Source organism: Primulina huaijiensis, chromosome 13 (genome assembly GCF_012295235.1).
Source record: "Primulina huaijiensis isolate GDHJ02 chromosome 13, ASM1229523v2, whole genome shotgun sequence".
NCBI lineage: Eukaryota > Viridiplantae > Streptophyta > Magnoliopsida > Lamiales > Gesneriaceae > Primulina > Primulina huaijiensis.
Window position 1 is genome coordinate 3,306,331 of NC_133318.1, and position 26,867 is coordinate 3,333,197.

Genomic DNA, 26,867 nt, shown 5'->3' on the forward strand with positions numbered 1-26,867 from the left:
ACGTTCACTCATTGCTATCAATCAACACTATTTAGATAGCATATTTAAGTTTTTTTTCCGTACTGACTTGAATATTAGAATGACTACATCATTAACATCTCTTGTCCCCTCTAAATTTTGTTCATCTATGCAGAACCACACCAAGGTCATGTTCCACTTGAGCCGACATGCAAAGAATCATTTTATTGTATTACGGACAAGTTTTATTATTTGTTTAATATTTTAGAAACATTCAAAAAAAACTACATATCTAAAAACTCGTATATGAATCTGAAAATTTCTTAACAGAGCTTAATCCAATAAAACAAATTGAGTTTCCTTTAAACTTCAATTATAGCAGAGCTCGAACTCAAAATATGTCGTGTTTTAACCTTCAAACAGAAAAATGGAAGCTTGAGCTCGAGCTCATATTATGACATAATTAGCTCGGTTTAGTTAGTTTGCACCTCTACCATAATGTAATAGCAAGTTTAGACGAATGCATCAGAAGGTATAACCATATATTACTTACATATATACTAATAAGCAACAGAAGGAACACAAGCAAGCGCAGTATCAGCATGGCTTCAGGTTCGAGTGGTAGCATCCAAGCTGATCAACAAAACCAAAGAGAAAAAAAAGAGATGTTTGAATTGGGTATTTTCTAGAACAACTGTTGGAGCCAGCAATTGTTAACTGAATCCTTCTCCAATCCATCTCTCAAGTTGTTAACTTGTTCCAACGCTTGCTTCAAGTCCATTTTGTCCAGCGGCAGCTCAGAGAAGTCCTTTAAGAACTGGCGAGCTCGTTCAGCACCCCTACTTACATCATCAGAATCCCATTTTCGCTTCCGTTTTGGTAAAATCTGAATATCAGGACAAAATTAGATGAACCAACAACTATACTACTGCATCATCAATTTTCTCAGTTGACATTTGCAATTAGGAGAAATAGTATGTTGGTTATATGTCGAAATATGCATGATCCCACAGAACCCAGAAATAACCGAACATTGAAAAAGTGTGGTCATTCAAAGTACCGGCAACGGTTATATATGGAAGGACAAAGAGTTACTTCCTCTTGTACTGTATCATCTCTTCTATCCCAAACTTTTTCATTTTTCACTAATAATGGTTCATCATCTTCTATCATCCGGTGGAGTTTTTATGAACCAGGACAGTAGTTGTCTAGTGGAACCAGAAACTTATAAATCAAATTCTTGCTGTTGCTATTTGCATTCATGATGGCTAAAGATTTACCTCTTTTGCATCATGGTGCAAAACTTCCACGGGCGAAAAATCTTCCAACTCGGAAGCCTTTGCACGGGCAAGAGCAACAACACATTCTGGAAAGTTGGCAAATTCTGCTACATGTATTCCAAAGCTTTGATCACAGGCGCCTGGTTCAACCTTGGAACAGTAGAGCACAAGGAACATTGTTAAATGCATTTACACTGTTTCATGAACTGATAGCAAGTGAGCCCAATTTAAACTCGGAAGATTAATAAACAACAAATTACTCCATCTACATCTAATGAGCCCATATTTAATTTGTTTCATGTTTGTAGCAGACACACAAATATTGTGATGCCCTTACATAAATTTTGATGTAGTCCGATATTCTGGTTTCTGCTAATTATGAATGCATCATAAAAGCAACTAGACTGCACATCAACACATCAAGTGGCATGAACATCACACTCATCATCCAGCATCAAACCGATCATTGCTTTCCACACTTAGATTGTCAACAAACACAGCTTGATCACTTAGATGATCAACAAACGCAGCTTGAACATCAATACAAAATGGCAGAGTAGAGTGTGAGAGGGAGAAAGACACCTTGTAAAGCATGGTAAGCTTGCGACTTGATTGGTCAATGTGTGCACTCACATGGAAATTAGCTACTCCTATATGCTTTCTTGAAGATAGCTTATCATCTGAATTATCATGAGCTAATGAAGTCAACTCGTGAAAGTGAGTTGCAAACAGGGTAGGTGCTTTTATAACTTCAATTATGTGCTCACAAATAGCCCAAGCCAAACCTGAAATTGCCACAGCACAATATTTCAAAGTTGGGTTCATTAGCAATACAAAGTTGAATAGGAAAAAGCTAGCTAGCAATATCCTCCAAGATGGAGCCATATAAAGGGGCCAAGATGAAACAAAAGATATAATTCATTGCAATGAGGGAAAAAAGAGAGCATCAATGGACAAACATGATTCATATCAAACACTAATCAGTTTATGTTGCAAATAATGTGTTTTAGAAACCACAAAAATAAAAGTTACAAACAATGTATTTTCAGTGAAATTCTCTGCGAATTCAAATCCTTATATGAGCACCAGAATATGGAAAACAAGTTCAGCCACCAAACTACAAAGCATTCATAGTAACTTAACTCAAAAACATATCCTTCATTTAGCACATCATGGTCATTCTCAAATTACAATAGAATGTCAAGTCAATCCACAACCAGCGTCAATCATGCAAGCTATCCAAGTCCCAGTAAGTGAAATTGTATTAAGATATAATTATTATCATTTTACATTACCCTTTGACTAGAATTACATAGATTTTTCAAATGGAAAAAACAGAAGATTGCTAATCTCTCTCTTTCACCATATGTTGTGTAACGCCCCAGATTCGACGACTGTCCTCACTGTACCAAGACGAGTCTTTCCAACGTGCTTATGTCCTCACTCACACGCACCCTAGGAAACTTCCCAGGAGGTCACCCATCCAAGAATTGCCCCAAGTCAAGCACGCTTAACTTTGGAGTTCTTATGTGATGAGCTACCAAAAAGAAGATGCACCTTCGTGGTATGAGTAGTACATATCAAATCTTTTAAGCCCTCTTCAACTGTACAGTCCATTACATTGAACAGTCTCGGAATCCCTCTCCTTCCGGTGTAAGATCGGTTCATTCATGTTCCCTCCACCTAGAAGCCTGCCAGGAGCCGCTCATTGTCCGTACAACCTCATGGCACCGGCGATCACCCCCCGCCCTCTTCGGCCCCGGGCCTCACATGCCCACCAGCTTCCGCTTGGTTCGTCCCCGAACCCACACCGTACTAGGAGAGGTCGGCTCTGATACCAACTGTAACGCCCCAGATTCGACGACTGTCCTCACTGTACCAAGACGAGTCTTTCCAGCGTGCTTATGTCCTCACTCACACGCACCCTAGGAAACTTCCCAGGAGGTCACCCATCCAAGAATTGCCCCAAGTCAAGCACGCTTAACTTTGGAGTTCTTATGTGATGAGCTACCGAAAAGAAGATGCACCTTCGTGGTATGAGTAGTACATATCAAATCTTTTAAGCCCTCTTCAACTGTACAGTCCATTACATTGAACAGTCTCGGAATCCCTCTCCTTCCGGTGTAAGATCGGTTCATTCATGTTCCCTTCACCTAGAAGCCTGCCAGGAGCCGCTCATTGTCCGTACAACCTCATGGCACCGGCGATCACCCCCCGCCCTCTTCGGCCCCGGGCCTCACATGTTGCATCTGATAATTCACTGTCAAATGCATCCAAAGTGATCCATTAACTAAAAGCATTTACCTTTCTTGTTGATAAAGCTCACATGCATTAATAAATATAAAAAATATAGACGTTCCATTGTCCTCCATGTGTGTAGGTGTGGCACAATTGCAACATTGTGCGGAAAAGTGGGTGGTATGCCATTGGACATGTGTGATAAAAGATATAAGCAAATGAATGAAAATTCTGAGATTATTAGAGTTAATTTGCTCCCGCTAACTTCTTATTTTCCTTCTATTATTTTGTTATGTTCACACCTATTTATGCACATTCACCCAAAAAAAGAAATTTTCCGCAAGAATCACATTTCATAGTCATGCACAATTGTAATTACCCATTCTAATTATTGTAATACACTTCTGCGCCAGCAAATAAAACAATCCCAACAGGATATTTATTGGGAAAAGGGCCATAAAACTTAAACACATCGATCATATTACCAAATACTAGTACAATATAGAGAAATAAAAAAAAAGATGAGTAAAAAATTAACAAACAAAGATGCAGATGAGTGAAAGACTAACCAAATCCATCATATGTTGATGTGCCACGACCTAACTCATCAATTATTATTAAAGACTTGTCTGTAGCTCCTTTCAAGATTGATGCAGTCTCTAGCATTTCTTGCATGAAAGTCGAAACTCCACGCATCTATACAAGGGAGACAAAGAGGCGGAATGAAGATATGTTAAACAAATGAAATATAAATATATACATCCTTCTGTCACACAAAACATGCATTTGCACATACTGGGGGATTTAATAGTTTAAGCTAAGCAAGTGAAAGTCATTTGGGTTCCTTATTGTAAAGATGCAATTGCCTTTTACTTATCAAAATATTTTCTCTATTCTGTGTGCATGTGTGAGTGCATATGTGCATGGGGATCAGTTGACACACAACCAGATCATCAATGATCAGAAGTCAATAAGTTGATAGGGATGTAAACACAATTTAATCATAGAGATGAAAATATAGAAGGTATGACGTTGTCTAGAATGTTATAATGATTGAAGAATGATAAATAAATATCTAAAACCCAAAAAGTGTTTTCAACAGTGAGTCAACGAGGAACTCGGAATTGATATTCAAACTATTAAAGTGGTATGTAAGTCAAATCAAATCAAGTCATCCTAACAAAGCACTTCTTCCAACTTATCACCAAAGCCAAAATAACATATGTAAAAATCATAATCTAAACTTTCATCTTTTCCATTTAAACTATATCTCTGAAGAAACTAATTTGACACTAAAAGAATGTGATTGCAGCTTCCTGAAAAAACTGCGGCGCCACTAAATCCCATGATCCCCAACTCCTGACAACCATGCCGACAACTGTAAGTCTATTCACAGTCATGGATGAATAGGTGATAATAAGATACATCACAACAGTCACACCAAACAAAATCTTCAAGAATTTAACCAACTTCAACAATTTCATTTCTTATCAGATTAAAATTACCTGGCAGTCACCAGCACCCACTCGAGCAAAAATACAATCACGAATAGAAATGCTAGCGCTTTCACATGGGACAAAGGAACCAACTTGTGCCATCATAACATTCACGCCAACCTGTGTATAAATAAAACTCAGTACAGCCTAATTTCAGTAAGCAAGCAGCCTTTAATCACATGCGATGCATCAGGCACTCTTGAAATAATTGTAAAAGATGATTTATGGGTACAGTTCAAATTTAGGAGAATGAATTTTTTGGTTTTGCTAAAACACATTGAGCTGATGTGATTATAAAGGAGATAGAGAAGCCCCATTTTTTCATCATACTTAAACAAGGGAAATCATGATCATAAATTATTTTTAGACATCTTTAGTCATTTACACCGATGTGCACTTGCATGTAAACAGTATACATAGCATCCTACAGTTGATAGTTTAACACCACCTTCTCCAAGGAACTTTTCACCTGCATTACCAGACCTGTGGACAAAGTCCATGCTTTGTCTTATCAAGGTCAATAAGAGTTAACTCTAAACAATTCAAGGAAGTTAGGACTAACCCCAATGCCGATCTTAAAAGTTTAGTTTAATCCCTTAGTTCTCATGAATAATGCTTATAAATGCTCCAGTAAGTACTTCTTTGATATGCAGATTAAACAAGAATTTTTTACCAACCTGTCGTATGAAAGTTGATTTTCCACCCATATTAGGCCCTGTGATAATCTGGAACCAGCTATTTTCCCTGATCTGGAAACAAAAACAAAGTACTACATGAAAAATCTGAGCATAGGCTGCTAAAGATAGGTTGTCCGCAGAGGACAAGAACTTACTAGCTTGCAATCATTTGGGATAAAGTTCACCCAGTCTTGTGCTTCAACACAAGGATGCCGACTTCCTTCTAAAATAATGTCTCCCATATCCTGACAAGTAAGAAATTGGAAAAATCCTGTTACAATTTCTTCACAAAAGAGTTAGGATGATTAACTAACTCTTACTGGTGGATTGATACTAGGTCGTGTGTAGGGAGTCGGACAATTAGCAGCCAAATCAGCAAAACCAAGTAAAACATCTAATTCAGATATAGGCCCAGCTATTCCTTCAAAAACCTGTAAAAAGAAATCAACACAAATGACAATAATGGCGAAATTTTTGTAAAATGGCTGGGAGAGATTACAAGCATTCAGCAACATATACCTCAGAAAAGGTAGCAACAGTTTGAACTACCTTTGCAACCAATTCTTTCTGGCAGTTCTTATACTCCTCAACCACCTTTTGGTATTGGTCACTGAGTTTTTTAAGCTTGGTATTGGTAAATTTTACCCCATCTTTTCGAGTTTCAAGAATAATAAAATGGGTATTTAGCTTCTTCCTTACTTTCGGTTCTTCTTTTTTCGTAATTCTAAAGACATGTCCATATTGTGTGCCTTTTTCTAGTTTCAGAGCTTTATCGAGGGCCAGATCAAGATCGTTAGCTGCATTTCTGTGCAATTCATGTATCTGCTGTCCCAGAGACTCTTGCTCACTTTTCAAAACAGATAATTGTGAATCATAGTCAGCTGAAATCATGTATTCTCCATTCTCTAGTTGATCAAGGTCAATTGCAACTTCCACAAGACTTGTGAACCTATTCAAATGAGCATCTCCTGTCCATTTTTCTAGGGTATCCAAATACCTTTCTCTGATCAGTGAACAAAACTGGCCACTGTACTGCTCTAATGCACTTTTGATGTATGGCAGCCTGATGCTCGACTGTATTTCATGAAAAAGTGACAAACAAATAAATTTATGTGCAGTGAAAAAGTTATAATAGTTGAGATAAAGAATGATAAGCATTACAACCTAATAGTTTCTATGCTAATGATCAAATTATTAACTTACGGGTAAAAAAATCTCAGAATTTATCTTGCTAGTGCAACTGAGCATTTTGGACAGACTGACATAAGGAATCCCTTTTGTACAACAGTATATAGTAGAAAGAAAGTGCTTACTTCCATAAAATCCAGAAAGAAATAAGACGTCTTAAAGCAAGCGAAAGGAGGACTTTTTTTATTCCAGAAAGAAGTTGCTCCATTTTACTAATAGCCTAAGCAAAGAGATGAGATCAGACAGAACCTTCATGATAGGTAAAGAGTGTGGCTAGTTCGTCAAGATATAACCGCACTGATAGCTTTTGCAATTAGACTTCAAACGATCTACCTTATTAACAGTTGTGTTACCTCAATCATACCTTCCAAAAGGCAATTTCACTTTTCTTTCAGTTGTTTACCATGAAGTCAAAAAATTTTGAAATTCATTGGATGCAGTATTCGGCTGCATCACCATTGTTCAAGTATACATCAAAGAAATAGAAAATACCTGGTAAAGCTTAACCACATGCACCAAACTTGCTCTTTTCTTCTCAAGACAGCAGATAAGCCTCTCTATATCTGAAATTCTTTTCAATTGCTGCCTTAAATCTTGGCGAATGGCGCCGTCCTCAACAAAAGCTTGCACCAAATCCAGCCTAGAGTTTATCTCATTTACATCTAACAAAGGTTGTTTCAGCCACAAGTGAAGTAAACGCTTGCCCATTCCAGCAGTACAGGTTCTATTCAGAAGGCCGAATAAGCTAAAGTTTTTGTTAGCATCTGTTTTGCTCTCAAACACGTTTAGCGCCCTCATAGCAGCAGAGTCTAATCTCATGTAACAATCTAAATCGTATCTTTGGACCGTATAGTTACCATAATTACTCTCGTCTGCAAGTAAATCTACATAAGACATAATACATGCAAGGGCACCCGGTGAGATTTCAAATTCAGAGAGCAGATCTCTTACTGAGTCATGAGACCCTTTCGCAAGCCTGCAAAGATCCTGTACCAAATCTCTTACTTTAAATTCAGTTTTCTTTCTTTCAGTTATCATTGCACCGCACCTGGAAAATGCATCCATCAACGGTTTATATTCACTAGATTTATTAATCTCTTCAGACAAAAGGCATTCTTTGCATCCTAGAGCAACAATAGCTGACTCCACGTTTGTGAAGTGACTATCATCAGGAAATTCAGCCAGACCGAGTATCCTTCTAGTTAGATCAATATAGCTCAAACCAACATTACGTATATTTTCCCGAATATTCAGTGCAATAGCCACAATTACAGGGGAATCTTGCATGTCATAATTAGCAAACAGAATGTCTTCAAAACTCCCCAAATTTCCAGGGGTTCCACTCTTCACTAGTCGCCAATTTGCTCCTGTGCCCTCGTACAATTCAAGAGTGTGATCGGTCCTTTCCAAAAGAAGGTCTCGGGTCATTGTTTCAAACATGTTCTTACTCACACTAACACTAGAAATGGCATCAGATCCACTTCCTAGCTGGCGCAAAGCAGTTGTAGTGTGGTAATAGGTCTTTGCAACGAAAATAGCATTCTCACCATGGGTTGTATAATAATCCTGGAAAAGTAGAGTGCAAGTTACTTTAGTCCTCAAGCATTGTAATCCACAAGTTGCCAGTTAATTGTAAGATAAGACAGTCAAGCTAAAGAAAACTGCTTTAAATTTTTTACTAATAACTGAGAATGTAAAATTTGGTGAGATAAGTAATTACTAAATCAGTGCTTTTAAAAGTAAGCCTGACTAATTAAAACAATTATTATCTCAGCACCCGCAATTCATCTAATAGCTGCAATAATCTTTAATAGCAAGCAATCTTCATTCCCCTAAAAATTGACCATGGTTGAAACCCATTTATCTGATGAAGAAGCCAAAGGAGATTCTTTACAACCTTCTTCATATTTCAATCATATTGGAGAAATTGGTGTGATAATTGATACGATTATCTTTCCCTAAACTGAAGATACGGGTGAAGATATTTGTTTGTTAATCCTTGCATCTAATCTATATTATTAGCCTGATAGATTGCATTTTCTCTCTCCATTTGTGTATAGGATCTTTCCCATTTATTTTACTTTGTTTTTGTATATAATGATTTGTATTGCTCAGTAAAACTCTGAGAAGAAATATAAAAGCCAAGTCTTTTTCATTTCTTATCATGGTACCAAAGAGGTAACGTTCTTGAGACCAAATTTTTTTTTGATTAGAAACTAAGATTTATTATAATATTAAACGAGTTTACAAATTTAGTGGATGAGCGGTCCACATTGCTCAACATGAAAGTTCACACTCGACTGTGGAAATCCTATAGCAGTCTATCATGTATTTGCTAACAATAAAGAAAACTCCAATCTCTAACAATGTCCGAGACCGTCATATGCTGAAACTTCGGTAAAACGATCGTCCAACTAGCCACTCTGAATTTGATCTTCTCCCATCGATCTTCCCACGAGTCATCTCTATCCCTGAAGATTCTATTGTTGCGCTCCATCCAGATTGACCAAAAGATGCAATGGACAACTATGTACCAAAATTTATGAAGTCCCTTCCCTTTTAGGAATCCCGGTTCCATGAGAAACATGTCTTTCGATCCGCTTGGGAAAGTCCACTCGAATCGAAGTTGATGCATAACTTTGATCCATATTCTAGTCGTGTATGAACAATGCAACAAAATATGATCTTGGTTCTCCCCGGTTTCCTTGCATAGAGTACACCATTGGGGTGATAATACACTGCCCGGCCTTCGTTTTTGCACCGCTTCACAAGTCTGCAATTTTCCCAAAGCCACAATCCAAGAAAACACCTTTACCTTTAGTGGTATTGAAACTTGCCAGATGTTAGGATAGTATGGAAAGTCACGAGATGAGTTGACTGAGAAAAAAGATTCGTAAAGAGATGAGACCGAAAAGGCACCAGAAGGATCTCCTAACCAAACCCGAATATCCACTAACCCCACGCACAACCTAACTGATTCTAAGACACCTAAAAGATCACTGAACTCTCCCAACTCTATGTTGTTTAACCTCTTCTGAACCGCACATCCCACTGAAAGTTAGATACACCCTGAGAGTCATCGAAAAAATAAAAGTGATTGATTGGCTTGTTAGTCGACAATGAAAGACGGAAAATATTAGGAAACCGCTCTTTGAATGGCAACAAACCCACCCACCTATCCTCCCAGAAGCGGAGGAAATTCCCCCCCCTTAAGCACCGTGCCAATCAACTGATGACAAGTCGAGTAAGGACGAGAGATAAATTTCCAAGGGCTTCTCAAAGTGGAGTTCCTCGCCTCGCTTCCATTTTCTTGAATCCCATAAATGCTTGCCAAAACTTTTTTCCACAAAGATTCTTGCTCCACTGCGCATCTCCACCACCATTTACCTAAAAGGGCCAAATTTCTCAACCGTATGTTACCCAAACCAAGACCTCCCCTCTCTTTCGGCTTGCACACTTGTTCCCAACTAACAACGTGAAAGTGCGTCTCCCCATCGGGTCCATCCCACAAAAAGTCCCTCGTCAATTTTTCCATAAGATGTGCTGCTCGATTAGGTACCTTGAAAAGGGACATAAAATAAGTCGGCATGGCACTTAGTACCGATTTGATCAATGTTAACCGACCTCCTTTTGATAGAAATGACTTTTTCCAACTTGCCAACTTTTTTGCCATTTTTGAAACAACGGGTTCCCAGAATTCCATTTTCATCGGGTTACCTCCCAGAGGTGCCCCAAGATACTTAATCGGCCATTGCTCCTTCTTACACCCAATTGTTATTGCCATCCTATCAACATCCTCATCCGAGTAGTTCAAACCCAAAATTGCTGTTATTTCGAAGTTAATTTTAAGTCCTGATTTCATGCAAAACACTTTCAATATCTCCACCGCTTCCATCAAATGGCTTTCAGATTGTACAAGGAAGAGCGTATCATCTGCAAACTGGATGTGTGAAATTTCGATTTTATCCCTCCCAACCACGAGTCCTCTTACAACATTATCCGCCTTGGCCTTATCTACCAACCGCCCCAGTCCATCAATCACTAAATTAAATAAGAAAGGAGATAATGGGTCTCCTTGTCTGAGTCCTCTTTCCCCTTTAAACTTCCCCCGAGTTCTTCCGTTGATGAATATCGAGAACGAGACATTAGAGATGCAACCCTTAATCCACTTCCTCCATTTTTCTCCAAACCCTTTCTTTTTAAGCACAAAATCAAAAAATCTCCAGTCTACATTATCATAAGCTTTTTCCAAATCAACTTTCAATATCCAGCCTTTTTTTCTTTTTCCTTCTATACTCTTCCACAACTTCGTTGGCGATTAGACAGCAATCAGTTATCTGTCTTCCTTTTATGAATGCGCATTGACTCCGCTATTGTCTTACTCATTACCACCTTCAATCTGTTTGTCAAAACTTTTGCCAAAATTTTGTATAAACTCGTTGTTAGACTGATTGGTCTAAAGTCTCTAATCTTCATCGCTTCTTGTTTCTTTGGTATAAGGCAGATATAGTTTTCATTCGTAGATCCATTGACAATTCCTCCCTCAAAGAATTCAGCGAAAACTTTCATAAGATCCGTTTTAACTGTTTCCCAATTCCTCTGGTAGAACGCCAATGTAAAACCATCCGGGCCCGGTGCTTTAAAACTATCGCAATCAAACACCGCTCGTTTGATCTCCTCCTCCGAAAAATTCACCTCCAATTGTTCTGCCTCGACTGAATCTATTGGCCTCCACTCCAACCCCTCAATACTCGTACCGTCACCTTCCGATGCCCTATATAGATGTTTTTAAAAACCAACTATTTTGTTCTCAATCTCTTCTTCTTCTAAAACCACCGACCCATCCTCCAACTCTATCTTATCGATCATTGCTCTATTCCTTCGGCCAGTCAACAATGAGTGGAAAAACTTAGTGTTTTGGTCCCCTTCTTTGAGCCATTTCACTTTAGCTTTTTGGCTCTCCATTTGAAATTTTTGGATGTATAAAGTTTCCAGCTCACATCTAGCCTCTCTTCGGTGCTCTTGTAAGTTAGCAGACCAATTTCCTTGCGCCTCTCTTTCGTCCAACTGCGCAATTTTGTTTTGCAGCTCCGAAATTCTGATATTCACATCACCGAAGACCTCAATGTTCCATTTTTTGACTTTTATTTTTATTTCTTTGTGTTTAGTCATGAATCGATAACCCTCCCATCCCTGCGTGCTACCTGTATTCCACCATGCTGCAACCTCCTCTTTGAATTTGTGGTGCAACAACCAAGCATTCTCGAACCTGAACGGTGAAAGACCCCATCTCAATTTCGCAGTGTCCAACAAAATGGGGTGGTGATCCGATGTAATTCTCGGTAGCACCGTTTGTCTGAACGAAGGGAAGATGTCTTTCCAACCCCCTGATATAAAAAACCTATCAAGTCTGCAACATATTGGATTAGCCCGGAAGTTTGACCAAGTAAACTTAGCATTCAGTAGAGGAGGGTCGTGCAGATCCAATTCCTCTATTAGATTGTCAAAACAGTACATACTTGTGGTATACGAAGTGGTATACAAGAAACCAAATCAACCGTACAAAGGACCAAATCAACAACGCTCCCTTCCAAATCAAGTGTCTATCAGCCAAGCTTCTGCTGCTCCATCCACTTCTCAGGTTTTCCCGTTTACACCAGAACAATAGCAACAAATTTTGACTCCAATTGGTTCCCAGGGAAGTTCTCCTACGACAAAGCAATATGTCAGGTATTGCTTTAAAAATTATCTCATCCCCCAACAACATAACTTGGATTATTGTTTCCGGTGCTACTGATCACATTGTGTCTTCTCCTTCATTATTTTTTTCATCACTTCAAATTACTGTACAAGTGTTCAGTTACCAAATAATGCAATTTTCAAAGGCATCAATAACTCACGTTGGCATTGTCCATTTAACTCCAAATATCATATTGAAAAACGTGTTATGTGTGCCAAGTTTCAATGTCAACTTAACTCCCCCCGACCACTGCCACCCAGCCCACCGTCGCCGACCGTGGATTTATTGGCATCTAGAAAGATGAAAAGTCTCTTTTTATCACTCATCACTTCCCGATTCTAGTCGGCCAGATTCTTTAAGTCTCTTTAATATGGGATTGCATTAGAAATTGTAATTCAGGTTCGGTTTTTGGACGATATAGGGGCAGCAACTTTGTGCTAACTTTCCAAAAGTTTAGAAATAACAATGGAAGTTTTTTGGAGTCAATAAATATTCAGCAACATGGAACAAGGTAGCGTATCATCATTCCGAGTGGCAAAGATCTATGGGGCTGGAAACGATTCACAGCTCATCTCTCTAAATTATTTGAAGGGAATAAGGAAGCTTTGGAACCGTCACACATGAATCAGATTCAAAAGTTTCAGTCTCGTTCTTTTCAACTTAATATTTTGAAGAAGGAGAAGATTAATAGACAACATCCAGATGAAGGGGGCATTCTTAACAGAGCAGTGATCAAGAATTGTTGGCTCGAAGAAGACAACTGGAGCGGGTAGATTACATAATGTCATGTTCTTCTTGAAGTCTTTTTTGGATACACCTGGTTGTTCCCAAGTCACAGCTTCTTCAGATCCTACCTTAGGGCATCAGCGTTTAAGGCACCCCAGCTTTAGTTTAGTCAAATTAATTTTCAAATAGATCCTTGGTCTGAGTTCTTCTGTTGAAATTCGACCATGTAAAGTTTGTCCTCTTGCTAAACAAACTCGTCTTTTTTTTACTTTGAGTAATAAAACATCTGTTGTTCTTTTTTATTTGATTCACTGTGACATTTGGGCCAAATACCATGCACCATCTTTTAGTGGGGCTCATATTAATTTTTTACGATTGTCGATGATCATATGAGGAGTACCTGGACTTTTCTCATAAAAAAATAAAACTGAAACACACCTCATTTTACTATAGTTGAAACTCAATGGCAAGAAGATCAAAATAATTCTTTCAGATAATGTTTACGAATTTGACATGAAAGAATTTTATCAACATAGAGAAATCATCCATGAACTGACGAGATCTCATCAATGGAAACTGGGAACAAAATAGGGTTGTGGAGAGAAAACATGGTCATTTGCTTAATGTTGCTGGAGCCTTGCGTTTTCAAGCCAACCTTCCGATTCTTTTTTTCATTTTTGAAACGATAATTTTATTATAATAGTAGAAAAAGTTATAAAAAGGCGGATGAGAAGTCCGCTAAACACCCCACAACGACTGCTACAGCTACACTATCGTTAGCTGTAAATAAATTTCCAATCACTAACTAGATCTGATATAAAAAGGTGATTAAACTCTGGCAACTTTGTCGTCCAAATGGCAACTCTGAATTTTATCTTCTCCCAAACCTCGCCCCTAGACTCTGATGCGTCTGTGAAAATTCTTTTGTTCCGTTCTAGCCAAACTGACCAAAAGATGCAATGAATTATCATTATCAAATACCAAAAGGTCCTAGTTCTTCTCCCGGGAAGTAAGCCTGACTCCAAATGAAACAAATCCTATCCCTATTATTTCTGGAAAAACACTATATGAGTTACTTTTGGATTCATTCCCTCTTATTCTCATTTAAGAGTGTTTGGTTGCTTGTGCTTTGCAACTAATACTAGTGATCCAAAAGAAACAAGTCCTACCCCTACTCTTTCATGAAAGACACCATATGAGTTACTTTTAGGATCCATTCCTCTTATTCTCATTTAAGAGTGTTTAGTTGTTTGTGCTTTGCAACTAAGACTAGTGCTACCAAAACAAATTTGATTCAAGGGTCTTCCAATGTGTTTTCCTTGGTTATCCATATGCAAAGAAAGGTTACAAGCTGTATGATTTGAACGCCAAAAGATTTTTTGTTTCAAGAGACGTTCAATTTCTTGAAGATGTTTTTCCCTCTAGCAATAATGCCAATGGATTACCAAACACTCCAATTGTGCCATTACCAGTGGAGGAATCAGAATCAACTTATGAAAAGACTTCAAGTGTCAAACCCAAATATTCAGAAACACAAAACCTGATCTTTAACCTGCTTGCCCTCAACCAACAATTAGGCGATCAAAACGTGAGACATGCCTCCCATCCTATCTGAAGGACTACCGTTGTGAGTTGACCATTTGTAATCTGCCATCTCCAGGGTCTTCTTCTTGTCAAGTAAGCATCTCTCATCTGTTAAATAAATTTTTATCATGACTCATTCTCTATTTCACATCGATCTTTTTTAGCACCCATTTTGTCCACAGCAGAACACAAAAGCTTTAAACAGGCTATGCTTGATGAGAACCGGAGCAAGGCAATGACAAAGGAGATCAAAACCTTGGAGGCCAACCAAACATAGACACTTGCACCCTTGCCACCGAATAAAATGGCAATATAATGTAAGTGGGTTTACAAAATAGAAAAATTGGTGACAGAAATGCTTGCTGCCGGGATTATTCAGCCAAGCAATAGCCCTTATTAAAGCCCTGTCATTTTGGCCCAAAAAAAATGGTAGTTGGCGATTCTGTGTGAATTACCGAGCCTTAAACAACATTACAAATCACAATCCCTGATAAATACTCAACATCAGTGATTGAAGAGTTGATGGATGAGTTGCATGGGGCGGTTTACTTTTCTAAGTTGGATTTAAGATCGGGGTGGGTGTGACCCAAGGATGTGGCCAAGACTGCCTTTCAAACACATTAACGCCGTTTGGACTCAAAAATGCGCCCTCAACATTTCAAGCTACTACGAATGACGTGTTGAGGCCTCATTTGCGAAAGTTTGTGTTGTTTTTTTTTTTTTTACATGTTAATCTATAGTAGCAAATGGGATGAACATTTGTATCACCTACAGATTGTGTTGGAGATTTTGATGGGGGAAATGCTGCTGTTGAACAAGAAAAGTGCTGGTTTGGGATTACAGAAATTGAGCATTTGGGGCATATGATATTGGAAAATGAGGTGGCAGTGGGGCAGAAGAAGGTGGGCAGTGCCCAATCATGGCCACAACCTAGCAACATCAAGTGTGTCAGGGGACTTTTGGGCTAACAGGGTATTATCGCAAAATTCATTCGCGACTATGGCGAAATTGCTAAGCCCCTGACCGAGCTCCTTAAGAAGAAGAACTTCAGCCGGAATGAAGAAGCGGCCAAAGCATTCGAAGAATTAAAAATGGCGCTGAGTTCAGCCCCTGTTCTGAGGCTGCCAGACTTCAAGAAAGACTTTGTAATTGAGTGTGATGCATTGGGAAGGGATATTGGAGCAGTATTATCACATGAGAGTAGGCCAATCACTTATTTCAGCAAATCCTTGGCTAAGTCCACCTATGAAAAGGAAATGATGGCCCTGGTGTTAGCGATTCAATATTGGAGGCCATATCTATTGGGGAGGAAGTTTGTAGCGATGACGGACCATAAATCACTGCGAAACTTAATCCAGCAGCGAGTAACAACACCCAACCAGCAACATTGGTTAGCAAAGTTAATGGGGTATGAGTTCGAGGTTAAATACAAACCAGGGGTGAACAATGGAGCAGTAGATGCATTATCTAGAAGAGAGGAGAAGGTTGAACTGAATAGTATTTCAATGCCAGTGTGGTTGGAAGTGGAAGAAATCAAATTGGCTCTATCTGGTGATCCTACGTTAAAAACAGTGATAAATAAATTGGAAAATGGAGGGGAAATGGATGGTCCTTGCACTCTATGGAATGGTAGCTTGTTGCACAAAAACAGGCTCGTGCTACCTAAGGGATCAAAATGGGTAGAGAAGGTGTTGGAGGAGTGTCGCTGCACCCCAAGGGGGGGTCATTCAGGGGCATTCTGAACATTGAGACTAGTGGCGGATAATTTTTATTGGGTAGGGATGAAAAGAGACATGTGTCAGTGGGTGGCTGAATGTGATGTGTGTCAAAAACAAAAATACCAAGCACTATCGCAGCCGCTTCTCATTCTAATGGCCATTTGGGAAGAGATATCAATGAATATCATCGTGGGGTTGCCAAAGTCCAGAGGCTATGAGGTTATATTTGTAGTTGTGGACCGTCTATCTAAATATGGCCACTTCATACCGCTTAAACATCCATTTAAGGCTAAAGGGGTAGCTGATATTTTTGCGAAGGATGTGATGCGTTTACATGGCATCCCTAAAACCATTGTCAGTGACCGCGATGTCGTCTTCACGAGTGGATTCTGGTCGGAGTTGTTTAAAGCCATGGGGACAAAGTTGGCCATGAGTTTGGCCAATCATTCGGAAACAAATGGCCAAACTGAGGTTGTGAATAGGTGTTTAGAGACTTATTTGCGGTGTTTTTCATCAGAGCAGCCAAGGGATTGGGCAAGCTGCATTAATTGGGCTGAGTTCTGGTACAATAATTGTTACCAAAACTCAGCTGGCATGACACCATTTGAAGTGGTTTACGGAAGAAAAGCCTCGGGCCATCGTTTTTACTAGGGGAGATTAAGGTGGCAGCAGTGGGCCGGAATTGAGTGACATAGATGAGTTATCAAGGCAACTTAAATATAACCTCAACCGTGCTCAACAAAGGATGGTTAAACATGCAAATGCTCATCGGAGAGATGTGTCCTTTCAAGTGGGGGACATGGTATATCTGAAGCTGAGACCACATAGACAGCAATTGGTCTGTCGTCACATATTTCAAAAACTGCCTCAAAGATATTATGGTCCCTTCCAGGTGCTGAAGAACGTGGGTACTGTGGCATACAGGTTACAACTTCCGGAAGGATCACGGATACATCCGGTTTTTCACGCATCCTTGCTGAAGAAGGCAGTAGGGGGAACAAACAGGCTCAAAATTTACCCAGGTGCAGGAGACAGACTTAACAATGAAGTTTGAACCCAGTAAGGTGTTGGCCAGGCGATACACGGGCAAGGGAGGAGAGCAGAGGCTGCAAGTTCTCATTCAATGGAAGGGCAAAGCATTGAACGAGGCAACTTGGGAAAACGCAATTGAATTCTCAACCCAGTTTCCAGAGTTTAGCCTTGAGGACAAGGCTAGCACTGAGGGGGGGGATATTGTCACGGGCCTAGATGATAAATAAAAGCCCAAAATCAGATTTGTATGCACTAGGAGGCCTAAGGCACAATTAGGAAAACACGTGGGGCATAGGGAATAAAAGGGAGTGGGGGAGAAGAGAGTTAATTATTCAGCATATTTGTTATTGTTGCACAGTGGCTGTTGCCAGGGGAAATTACAGTGTTCTCTCTGGGGATTATTTGCTTTCTACCGTTATATGCACATTATATTATGTTCTTTCACTTGATCATCATCATCGAGGCACTTTTCTGTCACGATTTACACTTCTTTGAACCAGCATAACAGTATAACCAACAAGAAGGGATAGATCATCAAGAAACTGTTGCACCCGTTGCAAAGCTCACAACCACGCGCTGTCTTCAAGCTATAGCTGCAAGATACAGTTGGCACCTTCACCAACTTGACATTAGCAATGCATTTCTTAATGGAGATCTCCATGATGAGGTGTATATACAATTTCCACTGGGATTCAAGCAGCCGAGAACAAATAATTTAGTTTGCAAACTACACAAGTCTCTTTACAACCTCAAGCAAGTATCGCATCAGTGGTTTGCCAAGCTCTCAACCACTTTGAATGAAGCAGGATACACACAATCAAAGGCAGATATTCTTTATTTCAATAAAGCCTGAATAATTATTTCAGGGCCTTCCTTGTCTATCTTGATGACATTCTTATCGCGGGCATTGATCTCACATGTATCATGATAGTAAAGGAAACTTTACATAATCATTTCAAACTGCGAGATCTCGGAAAGTTAAAATATTTTCTCGGCATCGAGGTGCACGCTCTGAGAAAGGGATTTATCGAAGTCAAAGAAATATGCTCCGGACCTCCTTGAGGAATTTGACCACCTTGGGTCCCGACCTTCAAAAACTTCCATGGAACAAAATCTGAACCTTAGCAAAACAGATAGAGATCTTTGATTGATGCTACTCGCTATCGACGATTAGTTGTTAGTTTATTGTACTTAACTGTCACTAGACCAAACATCACCTACAGTGTGCAAATCCTTGATCAATTTCTTGACAAGCCTGGTCAATCTCATTATTCAGCTGCCACTCGAGTTTTTCGTTATTTGAAGAGCAATCCAGGTCAAGGAATAATCTTTTCCGCTTCTAGTGACATGCAATTACATGCTTATTGGGACTCTGATTGGGGAGGGTGTTGTGATACAAGACGATCTATTACAGGGTACAGTGTTTTGCTTGGACAATCACCCATCTCTTGGAAATATAAGAAGCAATCGATGGTGTCCCGATCATCTGCCAAAGCTGAATATCGAGAAATGGCAACTACATGCTGTGACTTTACGTGGTCGTGCTGCCTTCTTGCAGATTAAGGGGTTTCTCATACACAACCAGCTCAAATTTATTGGAACAACAAACCCACCCTTCACATAGTTGTCAATCCAACTTGTCATGAACTCACAAAAAAGAATATCGAGATCAACTGCCATATAGTTCGTGAAAAGCTCCAACAAGGTTGCATTAACGCCAAGCATATTCGATCGCAAGAACCTGCTGATGTCTTCACTAAAGCTCTTGTTGCTGATACTTTTTTTGTGCCTTATTTTTTCAAGATGGATGTTCGCAATCTTCACATGCCAACTTGAGGAAGGGTTATTGGAGAAATTGGAGAGATCATTGATATGATTATCTTTCCCTAAACTGAAGATACGGGTGAAGATATTTGTTTGTTAATCCTTGAATCTAATCTACATTATTAGTCTGATTGATTGCATTTTATCTTTTCCATTTGTGTATAGGATCTTTCCCTTTTAGTTTACTTTGTTTTTGTATATAATGCGTTGTATTGCTCTGTAAACCTATGAGAAGAACTATACAAGCAAAAGCCTTTTTCATTTCTTATCAAATCAACATAGTCAAAAGCATCTATGCTGAGTGCCCATGAAAAAGAACGGGGGCAGAAGGGCAACTAACCCGACGATCGAAGAACCGAATAGCTCTAGGGTCCTGCAAAATGGAGAAGATAAAAGCTGCTTCAACCATTTTTTTCCCAATATTACAGTATTTATCACAATGAAAATTCACAATACACTTACTAAAAAAAAAGAAAGCAAGAATCGCTTACCCTAGGTAGTCTTTTGAAAAATGAAAGAAACCCTTGAGTTTGTTTGGCATCTAGCATACATTAAACCCAAATTCGCACCGGTGTTAAAGGAGAAACAAGAATGTCGACAAACTGAGCCAAAAAAGAAGATTAAAAAAAGTGCAATTGTACCAAGTTTAAGCTCGGGAAGCTTATTCTGTTCTTCCAAATCCTGGTCCATTTGTTCTTGCAGCAACAGCAGTCTCCCGGAGCTGAGTGGAAAATTGCGGATAAAGAATCGTATGTATGAGTTTCGGGTTTAGCTATTGGCGGGAAAGAGGGGAGGAGTTGGCGGGGGTCTCTTTCACGCAGGCTGCAATAGTCGGGCTGTTCTTTTGTCTTCCGCAAATTAACATAAATTTTTTTATGCCTAATATCATAATATAATATAGTTTTAGTACATTATTCTTAATTATAACTCTTTATTTAAAATAAGTAATATCTTGTTTGGATTTTTTTTATTTTTCTTTTTTTCACTTGAATGAATGATAGAAAATACCAATAAAGATATTCAAACTCTATGTCTCAAAAGATTTTAATCAAAAAATAAATTTCATAGTGTAAGAAATGATAAAATTAAGTTAGTCAATCCTCTACGGAATAATTCTTCACATATCTCACTACAATAACATCGTATAATGATTGTCTAAAGATTAAATCGCATAACATCTTATAATGATTGTCTAAAGATTAAATCATGTCATACAAGAAGTAAATACTCCAAACAAAAGAAAAATATTAAATTGTGTGATCATTTTATCGCAAGAGCAACTTCACTTGTTCCACCTAGTAGTGTAAACGAATCGGGCTAGTTCACGAGCTTTTCGAGTTGGCTAAAAAATTATTTGATTCGTATTTGAGTTTATCGAATTTGAGCCGAACTCGAACATATTTGAACTTTTTTCAAGTCGAAGTCGAGCTAAAATTATTTTGTTCGCGTTCGCGAACCTTGATATTCTATTAATATAATATACATATATATTAAATAAAAAAATTTCCCATTTCGAGTACTTATTTTCGAACAATAGTTCATGAATGAATCTTTCGATCCGAATTTGAACTTTAATCTAAATCGAATTCGAGCAAATTTTTAAAATTTTCGAACTTTGAATTGAGCTCGAATAGAAATAATTCGAACCGAATTTGAACCTTGAAATTTTTATTATATTCGATTCGATTTGATTCGTTTACATACCTAGTTACACGTCATATTAAGCTGTGGGTGCATGTATTTCAGATGTTAATAGAAATTATATTTAAGTATAATGATATTGGAGTAATTAAGTTTTTATTGTTACATTGGTTTTTATTTCCTATAAGTGAAGATTATGGGCACACACTCACGCAAGCACGTACACACACACAAATAAAATTTAGAAACATAAAACAGAATATCTAAAGAATTTGGAGCGTATGATGCAATGAAAAATAACGGAGTGTGTTGTCTTCAAAAAGGGTTGGTTCAGGTTTGATACTATTACAGTATGATTTGGACTTAGATAACAAATCTTGCTTCTATTTCTCATCAAATAATCTTGATATAAGTTAACCCCAAAAAATTCCACTCAGATGTGTCATCAAAACCAGCATGAAACAAAATCAAGAGTCTAAACTGCACTCTTCTTGTTCCTGAAGTTTTCTTTCAAAGACGCAAACTTTTTCTTGCAGAGATCAACACTTTTCCCAGGAACTGCAGCAGCGACATGTTCCCATCGTTGGTTGGTGTCCTTTGGAATGGTTTTTAGAGCTTGGATCAATGCTTTCTGCTGGACATCTGACCATGCATCCTCATCAGAACCCAGAGAAATGCCATTAGCAACATTACTATCATCTGAAACTTCACTATTTCCGACGTGGTTGGAAGTATTAGGTGAATCATCTGAATGTGTAGCCTGTTTATTTGCCACAGTATTGTTCCTGAAGCTTTCCTTCATCAAGGTAAACTTTTTCTTACATTGGCTCACGTTTTTCCCAGGAACTGCAGCTGAAACTCGTTCCCATCTCTGGGTAGTTTCCTTGGGGAAGGTTTTCAAAGCTTGGACTAGAGCTTTTTCCTGGGCAGCAGTCCACGAATCTTGATCTAAACTTCGAGTAACCCCATTGGCAGCTGTACTTCCTGCTTGAATTGATGATTCTAGTAAATTGTCTACGCTAGAAGCATTCCCCTCAGACATATTTCCATTTGATAATACTGGCAAATCTTCTCTAGTTGTAAGAGGTGATGCAATTGTTTGGACCGACTTTCTTTTCTCCAGGAAAGAGTCAAAAGCATTAGCAGAGTCAGGTTTCTGAAGAAGAACTGTTTTCGTAGCCTTGAGAATCTCTTCTACGGACCTTTTAGTACCAATATATTCTGAAATCACTTCCCACCTTCGAGAAGTACCTTTAGGATATTTCTGCACTCCTTTTCTCAGAAGCTCGATCTCTTCCTTACTCCAAGGTTTTTCCCTTTTCTCGTTACTGCTTTGTGCAACTTGTCCATTTATCCCCACATAACCATTCTGCTGCAATTTTTTATCGTCTTGTTTCTCATCCTCATCTTTATGATCAACCTTAAGTGCCTTTAGCAGAAGTTTAGCACTCTCTAGCCCTTCCTTTCCTTCCATCATGTCACATAAATTCCTTAGCTGTTCTTTATCAAGTGATGCACAGAGATCCTCCACATTGCTACCAGTAAGATTGAGTAAATGCTGGGACAAAATAGGTGCTGCAAGCGATCGAAGGCGGGTACGTTCTTTCCGGAGTAGCTTTTTTTCTCTGTCCTTCATTTTTTTATGATTTGATGCAGCTTCAGCAGCCTTTCTCTCCTCCTCCTCTTTCCTCATCCTCTCCTCCTCAACAATCCTTGCTTCTTCTTCTTCCTGCAATCTCTTGGCCAAAAGCTTTGCCTCCTTCTTCCTCAGCTTCTCAGCTTTTTGTTCCTCTTTCCGTCTCAAAAGTCTAGGGTCCCTTTTATACGCATTATCAACAAGAGTACGTATACGGACATATTCTTCTTTCCTAGCTCCCTCCGATAGTTTTGCATTTTGCCTTTCCATCCACCTCCTGTGTTCACGGGACTCAGCCTGATCGAGCTCAAATTCATCCGCATGAGGAAATTCCCTCCAGCTCTTGAAGCTATACCAGAAATCATAAAAGCTATCCACTTCTTTGAATGGAGTTTTATCATCCCCCAAATTTGGGACAGGCTGGTTTACCGACCACCGACCATTCCTCAAGAAAGCAGGTCCAAAAACCTTAAAGAATTCATGGGATGCACAATCACAAGGGATTTCATCATCAAACTCATCTGTGGAATCATAGATTCTTCTCCTAACAGGGTCAATCAACACCTCGTACGCTTCTTGAATGGCCTTGAAATGGCTTTCTATCTCATCTTTTTTTGCTTGCTTAGCAGCCTCTGTTTCCTCCGCAAGCAAAAGGGCAGCCCGCTTGTCAGGATGATGTCTCAGAGCAGCCTCACGATAACTCTTTCTTATCTGTTCCTCCGTGGCAAGATACCTCATATGGCTCAAACCCAGCAGAGCATAATGATCCTGCTGCTTAGATTCACTTCCAGACTTCTTCCTACCTTTACTACTGTAACCATCTGACGATTGCACATAAACATTCTCTTTGCCTTCTGAAACTTCCTTGTCATCCTTCTCTGTTTGCACTTCCTCAATGTGCCCTACCAACCTAAGGGCAGCAGCATGAAACGCATGCCCCGCAGGTTCTAGACTCAAAGCCTTGGCAGGAAGACTATTAGAACACACATAGATTGGTTCCCCATCTAAAATTTCGCAGGAGTATGTAATCAACAGCATGCTTTTCCTGGAAGCCCCCACCATCGCGCATCAATGTCCAACAATTTTCTTCGAACTGTGAAATTCTGATAAAATCTACAGTAACCAATATCACCAACAAGGAAAAAAACATAATAAAAAGAGAGAAATCAACTAAATTCCAACAAAAAAATTCACCAAATAAAAGTCCGGTTTTCAATCAAGCTTAAATTTCAATAACGAACACGGAAAAAAGTCATCACGCAAATATATCGATCAGCACATAAAAAAATCAACCGGAGATAGAATCAACATACTGTAAGTAATCGAATATGTTGACAATGAAGAAAAAATTCGCCGCCGCAGTCAGAGACAGTTGAACGACGGTCGGGGGATTGATACCTAGGGCACCTATTTTTGCCACTTCGAGAGCAGGCGGGGGCAAAGGTTTGATTATGTAATATAATTCATTCTGGGCCGGTGAATTGGACTATTCCTAGACATCTATTAAATGGGCCTTATGTGATCGTACAGATCCAGCAGTCGGGTTGAGTTAAGGTATAATATTTTAAAATTATGAAATAAATACAGTTGTTATTAGTTGAATATATATTATTTCCAAGAAAAAACTGAAAATAAGAATTGCAAATTTCAGCCTAAAACCCACACAAAAACTCATATGAGACGATCTCGCGGGTCAATTTTGTGAAACGGATATTCTATATGAGTCACCAACGAAAAAATATTTCTTTTTATGTCAAATATATTAATTTTTATTGCAAATATGGACATAATTGATTTGTCTCACGAATAAAGATCCATGAAATCGTTTTATGAAAGTCCTGCTCTAAAACCTATGAAGAGAAAAAACAAAATGGGGAATCATCTTACCTTCTTTTATGAAATTTCAATGTTGTGAGATAAAGAAGATTTTCAACCGTTTATTTTTATTTTTTGTGATTTCAATTAATTCACAGGGTTACAAACCAAAGTAGTTAACGAAGGTATTTAACACTTCAAAAATAAAAAAATTTTGTAAGACGATTTCACTAGTCAATTTTGTTAGACATAATTTATGTTTGAGTTATTTATGAAAAAATATTATTTTTTATGTCAAAAGTATTACTTCTTATTATGAGTATGAACATGACCGATTCGTCTAACAAATAAAGATATGTTAAACTACCATCTACTAAAAAAATTAATATAGATACAAAAAATTTGCCAATCTTGTAAATTCACATTTTTTTGGTGTCAAAATAAATTTTCAAACAATAAAAGAGTTGGACACAAATTTCAACTTGATTATGTTTGCAAAAAGCAGACTAATTTTTTTAATTTTTTTGTTCAATCTAAAAATTATTTACTTATTTTGTTATCAATTAATATGTACAAATCTAGTTAAAAAAATTAAAAATTATCATAATTTTTTTTAAAAATATCATAATTTTTTTAAAAATATTTATAATTTTCCCCATGATATATTTATTTATTTTTTTTAAAAATCCATGATCTATTTAAGTAAAGCTTAACTATTAAAAATTAAATTTAATTCTTAATGCTCACAAATATGTGTGTGTGTGTATATATTCATGATTTATTCTAAATTGGGAGAATAAAAATAAAATAAAAAATGGAGGAAAATAGAGGATAATTTTGTTCAAAATTCTCTGATTTTTTTGATTGACAACAGTAACAGATTTTTTTGAAATAAATTTTTTTGTTATAAATATTATGCGACTGAAATTAATTTAATCGTAATTTGTATTTTTTAGGGGAGAGCTATTTGTGCCAATCGAACATTCGTACAAATACTCCGTCAGTTTTGCGTGTGGTGGGGGAGAAAGAAAGCTAATGGAGACCACGATTTGCTGCGGAAGAGTGGTTCTTTCCCCAAATCAAGCATTCCATCAAGCACCTGGTATTTTTTTGGACCAATTTTACTGTTATTTTCGTTGAATCGTCTGTTTTTTTGTATGTTTGAATACGTATCGAGTTTGCCGATGTTAATTTTCTTGTGTCGGTTTTTTTTTTTTTCACCCGATTTAATTTCAGTCCGTCTGTAGTTGTAATCTGCTGTATGTTGCTTTACTCGGAATTCGTATCCTCAGTAGAGTACTAATGTGAAGTTTTTCTCTTTTTTCTCAAAAAAATGAAGCGAAGAAGGAAATACCTTCAGAAAGGTGGATGACATTTGATTTGTGTGATCTCGTATCTGAAAATGGACCAAGAAAAGTGTAGTATAGTTGATTTTAGTTATTCTTTGAAAGGTTTTAGAGGACAAGAGTAAGGTTCTTATGTTGAGTAAATTGTTATTTCTTACATATTTGGGAAAAAGTCAAGTGCCTTTTTCCATTTTTCTCTATATCTGGGGATTGGCTGGGTTGTTGGGAATCCCCAATACACTTTGAGAGGAATCGCCTGTTCTGTGAGTGACTATGGTTTTCTGCTGAATATCATCATGTTGTACCTCTATTTTATCTAGGATTGGTGTGCCTATTTGTGAGCTAAAACACATCACAAGCTCTTGATAAATTTATGACTGAGTTTGGATCAAATATCTGACCAGAATTGGACAATTCTTTAGTAATGAGTACATGAGATTATGATGGGTTCTAAGTTCTAATGATTGGCATATGGCTAATGATATTTAGCTCCTTCATTAAAATAACAGCCACTTTTTTCTTTGTGAGTGCATCTGTTTGGTTCAATTTCTATTTTCGAGTTTTCTACAGCTAAATACATTTGGCTTGGTTCTCTGAAAAGAGACTTGCAACGTGATAAATTTATTTGTGTAGGGGATAAATATCCACTTCATAAACAATGCACCAGCCGACTCACATCCATGGCAATTCCAATTGCTGGTCTGGGAAAAGGTGGTGGAGTTTTAGACAAACCCGTCATAGAAAAAACAACTCCTGGTCGTGAATCTGAGTTTGATTTGAGGTATGGACACTCTGATTTAAATTTAGCTGTCCCTTATTCTCTTCTTTTATTTTTACTGCCCTTGTGAGGGCAAATCTTAACTAATGTTTTTATTGAAGCTTATTATATTTTATTGATCAACCTGAGGAGAGTTCGGAAATTTTTTGATCAACCTGAGGAGAGTTCGGAAATTTTTTCCAATTATATA

The 26,867-nt window shown here is 38.1% G+C and overlaps 3 protein-coding genes across 5 annotated transcripts in view; 1 reads left to right on the forward strand and 2 right to left on the reverse strand.

Moving 5' to 3' along the window:
• Nucleotides 1-476: 476 nt before the first annotated feature.
• On the reverse strand, nucleotides 477-20,327 carry LOC140991575 (DNA mismatch repair protein MSH2). Of its 2 annotated transcripts, none has more exons than XM_073461605.1 (13): nucleotides 20,103-20,327; nucleotides 19,953-20,002; nucleotides 19,802-19,834; nucleotides 7,330-8,403; nucleotides 6,169-6,723; nucleotides 5,970-6,080; nucleotides 5,805-5,894; nucleotides 5,650-5,721; nucleotides 4,982-5,092; nucleotides 4,046-4,172; nucleotides 1,821-2,023; nucleotides 1,239-1,388; nucleotides 477-844 (listed from the first exon to the last, which is right to left on the reverse strand). In XM_073461605.1, the coding sequence occupies exons 1-13, from the start codon at nucleotides 20,149-20,151 to the stop codon at nucleotides 644-646; spliced, it is 2,826 nt and encodes a 941-aa protein (XP_073317706.1). In that variant the 5' UTR covers nucleotides 20,152-20,327; the 3' UTR covers nucleotides 477-643. The 2 variants fall into 2 exon arrangements, with proteins under 2 accessions (XP_073317706.1, XP_073317707.1); XM_073461606.1 differs by lacking the exon at nucleotides 477-844 and adding an exon at nucleotides 902-1,166.
• Nucleotides 20,328-21,387: 1,060 nt separating this feature from the next.
• LOC140991110 (uncharacterized) lies at nucleotides 21,388-24,197 on the reverse strand. 2 transcript variants are annotated; one of them, XM_073461050.1, is made up of 2 exons: nucleotides 24,052-24,197; nucleotides 21,388-23,851 (listed from the first exon to the last, which is right to left on the reverse strand). In XM_073461050.1, exon 2 carries the CDS (start codon nucleotides 23,798-23,800, stop codon nucleotides 21,578-21,580), a length of 2,223 nt encoding a protein of 740 aa, XP_073317151.1. In that variant the 5' UTR covers nucleotides 23,801-23,851; nucleotides 24,052-24,197; the 3' UTR covers nucleotides 21,388-21,577. The 2 variants fall into 2 exon arrangements, with proteins under 2 accessions (XP_073317151.1, XP_073317152.1); XM_073461051.1 differs by having other exon boundaries at nucleotides 21,388-23,841; nucleotides 24,052-24,196.
• A 1,287-nt stretch (nucleotides 24,198-25,484) lies between these two features.
• The window catches only part of LOC140990976 (ATP-dependent Clp protease adapter protein CLPS1, chloroplastic-like), a 2,313-nt gene continuing 930 nt past the window's right edge, over nucleotides 25,485-26,867 (forward strand). The window contains exons 1-2 of the mRNA XM_073460872.1: nucleotides 25,485-25,655; nucleotides 26,533-26,680. Of these exons, the coding sequence (XP_073316973.1) occupies nucleotides 25,589-25,655; nucleotides 26,533-26,680 (215 nt within the window). The 5' untranslated portion in view covers nucleotides 25,485-25,588. The remainder of the gene's footprint in view (nucleotides 25,656-26,532; nucleotides 26,681-26,867) is intronic.